General features: G+C 37.8%; 1 protein-coding gene across 1 annotated transcript; it reads left to right on the top strand.

Annotated features, from left to right (window-relative positions):
* Positions 1–385: 385 nt before the first annotated feature.
* Positions 386–6,874, top strand: LOC139150376 (mammalian ependymin-related protein 1-like). The gene is made up of 6 exons (XM_070722713.1): positions 386–686; positions 1,018–1,052; positions 1,809–1,943; positions 3,887–4,067; positions 4,919–5,006; positions 6,610–6,874. Exons 1-6 carry the CDS (start codon positions 620–622, stop codon positions 6,674–6,676), a joined length of 573 nt encoding a protein of 190 aa, XP_070578814.1. The 5' UTR covers positions 386–619; the 3' UTR covers positions 6,677–6,874.
* Positions 6,875–10,845: the final 3,971 nt, after the last annotated feature.

Below are 10,845 nucleotides of genomic sequence, written 5' to 3'. Positions count from 1 at the left end.
GATATGAACCCGATGTCACATTTTACACCCTGTAAAATGTGAAGTTTACTTTCATCAGTTTGTAATATGAAGTGGCAGAAAATCTACCATAATCGAAATCTTGTGAGTTTGTTTTTGTCCAACTAGCGTCTACTTCACGTCGAGTGAATTTGGGGGTGTATCCCGATACTTGCCGCAAGTGGCACTGTTTGGGGAGGTACCGTGTCGTATTTACCTTTCACAGGCAAGGTCAAAAAGTGATTGTGTAAGCCTGGGGACGATCTTATTCATTAATGGGGGTGTTACACCATCGGGTAATTTCAGTATTGGTATGAGGAAATGGCAATCAGGAATGGACTGCCGTTCACACAACGTGTCCTGCATATTAACTTTCATCATAAACGTTATACGCAATAGTAAGGGAATTGAAACTTACGGATCTTTTTTGCCTCTGACCTCCTGACATCAGACTGTCTGACTATGGCAATGTAGCTGTACGGTCACGTGATATTATCATGTGAGGATCTCGTCCGAAGGCAGCAAATTGCGCAGTCACTCCCCATCGAGCACACAAAGTACACTACATCAACGGAACAGAACGGTTTGGTATATTTCTCCGGAAGACTTGACCGAATCAACCATGCGAATCTTACTTGTAATATTAGTGTTCGTTGGTGTTGTGTACGGACAGACACCAAAACCATGCCGTAAGTTCAATGACCTTTTGTTTCAGTGTTTGCTTCAGTCCTAGTCACTCCGTACCATGGAGGTAACATATCCACCCATGCGCACTCAGCTGCTTGGTGAATTATACCAGAGGGTAACCTACAATGCACTTACATAAATCGTCATATTGTTTCACACGTGCGACATGGTTGATTAATCGTACAATCTGGTTATTCATAAAAGCGGAAAGAAATATAATCATGTTCAACCTTCCGCTAGTTGCTGTTTTCCGTTTATCTATTTTCACTTGAGTTATAGATGAATCATGGAGGAATCGAACGTAAACAGTACATTTCCTCGTATTCATTACAGTTGCACCGGCTGTATGGGAAGGAAAAGTTATACAGGTTAGTGAGTTGGCAAACTGTCAACAAAATGTTTGCACTAACAATTGCTCGGGCCTTCAGCCCAACCTTGTACATTTTGCAAACTATTGCCATAGGTTGCATCACAGTCCCTCCTTTTGTGGAGGGACCGTGGCGTGGGGCGTGGTTGCATGGCAGCCTCGTTCTTGTAATGTGGTTTACCATTTTCATCAGTTCGTCCACTAACTCGTTGAATGCAGAAGTTTTTTTTATTTTTTCAAGGGAGTATCTGTCTCATATGCAGTGACCAGCACTAAGTTACCCATTATTTGTTGAAGTGCTGCAATGTTTGTCTATGTGTAGAGAAGTACACACAAACACACCCCTTTCATGCTCCAGGGACTAGAATGCAACATGACAGCTCAGAACTTCGACTGGATAAACCATTCCAATCTTTGGAGTTGGTGGTCAAAAAACCTAAAAAAAATATGAGTAAAAATGTGCAACTTTGCTTCTTTTGCAAATAATATACAAAGAAGGCATTGAATTTTGGGTGTTTGAAATTATGCTTAACTGAAGTTTGGAAATGAGCAAAAAAGTTACATGTCAAAATTCGCTAAGGCCAACCCAGAGATGAAGTGGCCGATCAGGAAAATCAGATACTTGTATCTTAAAACCATAGACAAGGATTTTTCTGTATTGTTATGTGGATGTCTGCGAGTTCCAAACATATTCACTGTCAGATGTACAACACATGTTTTAATACTGAATTCTTCTATTTTTGATTGATGACTGCAGTATGACATCAGCAAACAATTTGAAATGAGGGGCAGAATGGCCTATGATGCATACAATGAAAGAATCCATGTGGTGGATGAAGTTAATCTGGTAGACAAGAAAGATTACTTTTCATCTTTATTTCTTCATAGAGAGGTAAGCCAAAAACGCCGGATCTCCAGTCTTCAGTTGAAAAACAACCAAAACAGTGGAGCTTGTTCTATTTTGCAACATCACAGTTGCAATTTTATCCAATCAAAGCCTTGGGGGGCAGTGGCACTGTTTAGGAGAATAATGTAATGGATATCATTCCAGTTGTATGAGAATTTAATTTGGTTGACAATGAAACCAGGAGATTCTAGACTGGGATAATTGTTAGCTTTTCACGGCCAAGTCCACACAACTTAGCCTGGTTGGTATGGTACAATTCTCACATCCGTGGTAAGCCAGGAGTGTGAGAACACCAGTGTGGGATTGATTTGTTGTCAAACTGTATGTGTTCTCTGCCCATTCACATTCTGTATTATTGCACGAGTGAAATGTATTTTCATTTGAAGATTGCTACTATAGCTCATTCACTATTCGTATGCCCAATGTGTGCATATCATTTGACAAATGGGAATTTGCATATTCTAAAACCAGAATATTGCATTGGCAGGGCACAGTTTGAAGGGAATTGGTTTTGCTTATCCCCATTAGTGACAAATACATGAAAATAGACCAGAGTTTGCTCGTAAGCGGTTATTTTTACCAATGCATCGCAAAATGATGATTACATAATGCTGTCAGAGGTAGAGTAATTACAGAGAAAACTTTCATCCGTGTGAACATGATTTACTTCACATTTTACATGAATGTATATGGACTAGAAATGATATAACTCAAAAGAAAATTATGATGACAGTAATGTTTTCTACAATTAACAACCATATTAAACTACAATGTTTTGCAAGTCTGTGTTTCCTCTGGCTTCTGAAATTTTTTAGCAAATTTACGAATTGGGTATTGAAACTTTTTGTAAATTTTGAAATTTATAAGTAAACTTTACCGTTCCAATACGGAATATCATTCAATCAAATTCAAATTAAGTACCACATGTGCTTAGACAGAACTATTTTGAGGTTTGGGGGCCTTCAGCTCTGAATCAACTAGCTGCTTCCTTGCACTCGCATATTTATGAATCAACAATGTAAAAAATTAGTAAATCATCTAAAAAATTAGTAATTTTACAAATTTGAGAGTGGCATGGCAGTGGAAACACAGCAAGTATGGAAGGACTGTGAGAAAAACAATCCAATACCCCAGTGAGCTGAGATTTTGACCAGTTAACAACACTAAAGATTCACAAGTGATAGTGAGTACACATATATATGGAGTGAACTGGTCACAACTGACTAGAATACCCAGTATTAAGGTTATATTGCTATTTTTAACAGTTCATCGAAATTCTGGCAAGGAATGTCAAAAGAGGGATTTTTCTCTGACTGAGCACTGGAGCCTGTTCCAGTTGTAGTCCACAAATAGTGTCACCATTATTTTCATGCCTTGACCAGTCAGATCACTATTTTCACCACCAATATACTTGTATAATTTAATACTCAATATCACCTGTTCCTTTATATCACATCAACGTCCAGTGTCATTAATGTGCTGCATCAGACCCTCAGATATTTGTGCTGCAGTGCAAATGACATTCATGCTGATTTGACTTAGTATCACATTGTAACCGCAGTGTTTATAGGGAATACAGCTAGCTTTCAATCGGGTTCGAACTCACAACATACGGCATCAGTCATAAATTTCAAATGTCATAAATTTCAAATCCTCAAATGGGTACAGACAAAATGTAAAAAAATCTAAGAAATGTGGAAAAAAATGAATATTATTTGTAAGCATCCATTCTAAAGATCTAATGGCATATTATATTTGCTATTAAGGCTATTTTTGTCAAATACTGCAGAATTGCTAACAGTTTTTCATGCCTCAGCAATGTGAATCTACGTCAAAAGTCACTTCCACTCAGACGGCTGCGAAATAGACCAAAGGTTGTTTTCAGGTTCATGATTCATTCATGATTATTTTGTTTTCACATTACCCAGCGTAAAGAATACCAGCTGAATATGAAAACCAAGGAATGCAAAGTGACCGAGCTGACCAGACCTTTCCGTCCTGTTCGTATTCCCAACAATGCTACTTTCTATGGTGAGACTATCATTGGCAGCCTGGCAGCACCAGGAGAGGGAGTCACAGTGCAGTTATGGGGAGGACACACAGAACACGGTCAGTGACGGGATTTGCTGCAGAGGGAGGGGATCTGTCTAAACTGCAGTGTTCTTGTTAGACTTTCTTGATGACAAACAATGTATTTCATGCACGATATCTAGATGCATCACATTAATATAGCTGCAACATATAGTCTATGAGCGCAGTTCCAATGACCCCCTCCCTTTAAAGTCGCAATATGGCTCAAAATTGTCCATTAAAAGTTGATACACAATCCAAAAGTAGTTCAAGTTGTCAGTCTTGTTATCAATCATCCAATCTTAGACACAAGTGAATTTAACAAATACAACTGTTGTGGCAAAGCTGAAGAACATGACCTAAGTACCACATCGTTTGTCGTGAATGAAGACAACTAAATGCAGAAGTGTTTCAATCTAGATTGTAGCAAAGCATGTTTCTTTGCATCATCAATTACTTTCACTTCTTTCTGCATGAGGGTTTGACATCATAGTTCAGGAAATTGACATCATTGACTGCATATGGTTTTGCTGTTTTACAGAAAAAAATACAAAAGTAGCATATGAAGCCCTTGATTTCTGTCAAAATCATTGCATACACTAGACTGCAAATCAAGGTGTCCCCCGCACCATCAGTAAGAAATTCTTACCTCATTTTTGTATGCTTCAGCGTTAAACATAACCTTGGTGCATATAGAATGAAAGTCTAATTTGTTATTCACAATTAAATTTTGTAGGCATAGAATAAAGAAAACTACAAAAGCTATCCTTGTCTGTACAAAGCAACATACTCTACAAAGCAAGACATCTACCAGTTACAATGCAGTTGTACCAGTTAATGTTATCACTGGCTGACAATTTATTTATGCTGTTTTGTCCTCTGTGCTACAGGTCGTTATGCTGGTAGCTGGACAGTCAAGGGTTGCATACCAGTCTCTGAAGTGTATTTCAGCAATCAGACTGGAGTTGTCCATACTGAGTGAGTCCCTAAATTCCTTGATAACATGCCACAAGCACTACTTACTAGAGGTGTCACTTAAAGGGCAGCGTTTCAATCCCAGGGCCTAATTGTCATATTCCAATTCATTAATTGTTGATTCATTTCATATTTTTCAGCGTATGTTAGTTCTGGATTTATTTATTTGCCCCTTATTTTCCCATTAGATTACTGATAGTAATTTTACCAGCAACCTACATGTAGGCACACTGTTCATCTATGAAAGAACTGTGGTTTATTGTTCACAAAACTTGCGTGATTGAAGTGGCATAAAGTACATGTACACACAACCAGAGAGATCTTTGCAGTGTGTTCATATTGATACCAAGCAACTGTAGTATTTGGACAGTGGTGTGACTGAATAATTTGGATCTAGCTTCATTTGACTCTGTGTCAGTCACATCCCATAATTAATCTTTAGTTTTATCTAAGACAATGACTTGTGATACAATGGAAGGTAATGACTTTCCTTCATTAAGGATTGTGAGGAATCTGAGTGAGTTTTTGACTGATTTTCCTCATGCTAAACTTGCAGTGGGTAATTGTGACAGATTTGGAGAGGAAGGGAGTTTTGTCAACACCAATAACACAGGAATGAAACATATGACTTCAGTTTGAAACTGTGACTTCAGTTTTATGATAGATAACCTTTTGGTGTGCATGGCCATAGATACACATCACATATTAGGAAGTGATTGGCAGGTCTAATTGACTGTCCTGCCATTGGCAGACAGAATGATTAAACCTCTGATAACTAATGAAATTTTGTAAGAGACGAGCATTTGTCAAGAATGTTTTAAACCTCATGACGTGTGATACTCAAATGACTTCACTGTTTTCAAGTAGACAAATAATGAAAACCAACACTCAAGTAAATAATGGAAGAAATGTGTGTAGAGACATCAACTCTAGATCATTTGTGTGTTCTCTGTCTGCCAAGAATGAATTGTCACATCACTTTGTCTTTGAACAGGTTCAATAGCTTAATCCATGCTCTCTTGTTTAGCCCATTGAGAAGCCTTGTTTGATCCTATTGTTATTTTATAATGGCCAGAGATACTCTAAACTGTCTTTTGAAGACTGTAAATTTACTCCAATCAACTTCAAAATACCCTTACCTTTAACCTTTTTTATGGTGAATATGTTCAACCTGTCATAGATTTTAAACTATTAAGTGGTATCTATGAGATTTCATAGCCTGTGTCAGCTAGAACAGTTTACACTCACTTAGGTGTCTTTATTCCTTTTTCAAGAACCCTCCTTCCATCCAAAACTGTGCCATGAATCCATCATCAAAATGATTTCTTTGGTCTTGCAGACATGTTAAACATTCCTACATTCAAGAACAAAATACAACCGGATGAGTTGGAATGACATTTTTCCATTGCCCTCAGAATGAGAAGTGAAACAAAGTATCAGGGCTCTAGATTAGATCAGACGCAGTTACTCCACACTAACCATCTGTAAAAATAAATACTTGTCTATTTTATTGTAAATTCCGGAAGTACTGTTCTCATTTCGTCATGTTGTTTCGCTTTTGTTGTATGGAAATCATCAATTTTTAACAATCTACTTTCCTTTACAGTTTCTTTGATGTGACAGCCGGCATTCATGATCCAGATGTCTTCATTCCACCAAAAGAGTGCATGTAGATAAGCAATATGACCTGGTGTTGAACGCCCACCAGTGGAGGTATATGCAGATGTTTTGGGTAGTGATATTTTAATAGAAGAAAACCCAAACTTCATCACTGATTGCAACTGTAGATCATTTACATCAACTGATTTAGAGATAATGACATTTTTGTAAACTGTTTGGCAAATTTGAAATAAATTTTTATCTGATGAAAAGATTCTTTATGATTTTTACTCATTTTAGCTCACATTTGGTATATGTATATATACCAAAGAGAGCTTATATGGTCAATTGGCAGTGTCTGTATGTTTATTGTTATGTATTAAAGAATGTATGTGTGTCCAACCATATCAAAAACTTGCTAGCCACAGCACCTACCATCATAGTATTTGGTGTATAGGTGCTCCCTGGGAAGAATATGTAAATTAGTTAAAATAAATATGTTAGTGTCAAAAATTGTGTAAACTGTAGCGAAATTAGTATTTTTTGTGCATTTTTTATTTAAAATCGTAAAAGTCAAAACCAGCCCATAAAAAGCAGGAATCCCGTCTGAAAACGCCACAGCTATGGACCCACAGCTACAAATTGTACTTGCTCATCAGCCTCCTGTGACTAACACTTGTAGTTATCACCTGCCTATTTGGTAAAGCGTAATTCACAGAACAACTGCCGGTCAGGAGCGAGGGGAGAAAAGTTATTTAGCAACTATCAAGTCTTCCTCTGTCAGTTTGTCATTTGAATGTCCAAACTAATAATTTTTTTCTAAAAGGAGGAGTCATGTTATCGAGTGCATCTAGCTCTGCCGCCAGTACAGCAAGTTGTTCAGTTTGCATGCAAAAAGAAAATATTCACCGCATGAGGGCGCCCTTAAAATATGAGTATGGGTTAGGGAGTCGTCATTATTCACGGCCTGGATGTCAGAGAAATTTCATCCAAACTCTGAAGATTCGAGCACCCCCCCCCCCAAACCTTGATGAATTTTAGTAAACCCCCTCTCTAACACAGAAATTTTGACCCACACCTCACAGAAGTGAAATATCAATACATGTGTGTGTTTGTAAAACTTACAAAAATACAGCAATAGTAAAGACCTTTCAAATCCTGATGTACCTTGCCAGATTAACATCAGTCATTTCATGACGGTTGAAAAAGGTGAAACCAACAAAATGAAATTCAAAATCACAACAAAATATACACATAAAATCCCATGCTATAACCAATATCTAACCATATAGTATTGTTTATTTGGACGGGTATCATGACAGGGTTTTCCCTAGGATATCTGACTGGACAGATTTGAAAGTGCGTGGAGGAGAACACGCGAGAGGCTATCTTGCTTGGAATATTTTGAGAAATTGATGTGTGCAATGGTGCAGTCTAATGCAGTCTGAGAGATCTTTTTCCACTAAGTAAAACAGAACAGACCAAGGGGAGAGCATGAGAGGGGGTGTCCGGGCCCCCGACAGAAAAGGGATATCTTATAATTACAATATGATGAACTTTTATGAAATATTATGTATTATATTAAACCTCTATTCCACCAACTTCATTCTTCCAAAGTAAAACTGTATGAATACCTCAAGGGGAGAGCAAGAAGGGGGGTTTATTGATTCTAGCTTGTTAATGAAGTGTTTTGTGTCCTTGACATATGTTGGTTGCCTTTGAACGATTGGTTTTATAAAATAGTCTAGAAACTCCGAGATTTGGTTTGTAGGGCAGGAGCAGCCACTAATAATCGGGCGTCCGACAAACAATTCTCCTTCCTGTGGGGTTTTGTGTATTTTTTGATACCATCGTGGTGTGCGTATATGTTTGGTTTTAGGATTGAGGAAGCTGAAAGTCGCCTCGTTAATGATTTATCGTCGCACATGTTTTAATAATTTCGTAAACTAAATCCACTTTACGATTATGTCGCCCTGTGTTGTTTTACGGTAATAGTTCGCATTTTGCAGTTGTCTATTACTTTCTTTAATGTAATCTGTCGTATTCACAATTGCTATGCCTCTTCCTTTATCGAAGGGCTTTATTGTGATTTGTTTGTTTTTGGACAGATTATTCAGAGCGGGTTTTTCTGCTCGAGTCATGTTGTTTCTGATATGGGTTTCACATGGAATTTCTGCTATCATAATCTCAATTTTAGCTGCTTAGAGATAGTTTTCAAGCTTAGGGGTATCCGTGTCATAATTAGGCCCTAATATGAATTTTTAAAGAGTTGAGAATTTTTTAACAGTAGAGCGAAATTTCAAACAGTAAAGAAATTTCAAACAGTAGAGATTTTAAACAGTAGAGAGAAATTTCAAACAGTAGAGAGAAATTTTAAACAGCAGAGAAAAATTTCAAAAGTAGAGAGAAATTGTAAACAGTGCGAGAATTGTCGATTTCGTCCACAGTACATCGAGGCCTGCTTTATTTTTTCATTGCCATTTTATCCATTTATGTTTCTCTTCCTTTCTGTTGCAGTAATTTTGTTTTATCTGCTGTGTTTTGTATTTTGTTTGCGTTTTACTCTGTTTAAATTATTTCCCTTCATAATGGACTTGATAAATTTTTCACGGTAAATTCTTTATCCTGTAAGTGTCATCCACTCTGATTAAAATCAGATGTAGATTACGGCGACGTCTATACTTACCCGTTATTGTCATGCTATCGCAAGAGAATACCGGGTACTCTTCATCTGGTTTTTATCAATTTGAAATTTGTACATTTCACAAAAATGCAAAATCAGCATTAAAAAATATTACCCCAACAATGTTTAAACTGTTTTAAGGAGTATAACTGTAGCATTCAATTAGTCGATGACTCTCTACAAAAGTAATTCCCTCCAGATCGGGTGTGGACAGTATAAGCTTACGGGAAGACTTCGCGGAAAGGACGCCATCATGCAAGGCGTTCGCCTGTACGGCGCTTTTCTGACAAAACGTGCTTATCTGACAAAAATAACTAATTACTGCTTTTAGCCTTACTCATTTGTGGAAAGTAATCCCTCACACAATACTTCGTCTGTTAAAACACACAAACGAAATCTTAATTAGAGCAGTCTAAAATCACAAACATCACAAAATAGCCATATAATAATTAAAAAATACAGTAAATTTCATTGATTGCGTAAAATCGCCGAGCACCTCAATTAATCACTGTGTATACATCGATCAACACATAGAGGCTGTCTTAAGGGGTAGAGGAGAGGGCACGAGGTCACATGAGGTCGTCCGCTCTCACGGTGGCAGGAGTATCAAAATCACCACAATGGCAAGCAGAGTACTTGTGTTTTTGTTTTTCATCACCTTCCTCGATCGCTCATTGTGCCATTTAAGAACATAAATTATACTCGATAAACATGCAAGTGGATGAGAAGAAAAGCACCTACACTGTACATGTTGCAATACGGAGTTATCTCCATGGTCTCGACTACACTACAGCGAGCGAGCGCGAGCCCGAGCCCGGCCGATGGAAGAACAGCCACAATACAAATGAATTAATTACATGTCAACAATTTGAGAGTAGTTTACAGAAACAAAATCATTCGTATAGAAGACTTCGTATTAACGTTAAATTGGCACACTACGTGTACACAACATCGTACGAAGCGCGAAGCGACATGTACCGCGCGCATGAAGTACAAGTGGGCTGGCTAAAGTAACTCCCCAGGTTATTGCTAAAAAGAGTTTTGTCAGATAAGCACATTTTGTCAGATAGGCGCCGTACATACGCCTACGGCGCGTATAGCAAGCTACGACGAAGACAAATTCATCGATTGAGGGCGCTCCCGTTCACTGAGAAAGCCGCGTGATGCATTCATTTTGACGGTTAAAATTAAGTTACTTTGTTATTCAAAACATTCTTTGTACACTTTTCGTTTGTTCTACTTATTTACAGTTATGTAGATATGATGCGTCATGTTAGTGTAGGCATATGTACTATAAAAGTCACTGTGAATAAATTTTACTTTCCTGTCAAAATGGTTGAGAGATGATGACTGTTCCACAGTGTCGGATGATACAGTGAACGAATACAGAATACAGATTCGTTCAAAAACTGATACACCCACGTAACAGATAAGACACTGAAGACATCCCCTTCAAATTTGCGTGGGGCAGTAAAGGAGTTTAAAAACTTGATGCAACTGAATTTAAATCAAAGTAAATTTCGGGTCTGGTGAGACTTGGTGATATAGGATGCGCCTTGA

This window comes from Ptychodera flava, chromosome 14 (genome assembly GCF_041260155.1).
Source record: "Ptychodera flava strain L36383 chromosome 14, AS_Pfla_20210202, whole genome shotgun sequence".
Lineage (NCBI taxonomy): Eukaryota > Metazoa > Hemichordata > Enteropneusta > Ptychoderidae > Ptychodera > Ptychodera flava.
Note: the sequence above shows the minus strand (reverse complement) of the source record. Positions and strands in the feature narration are given on the sequence as shown.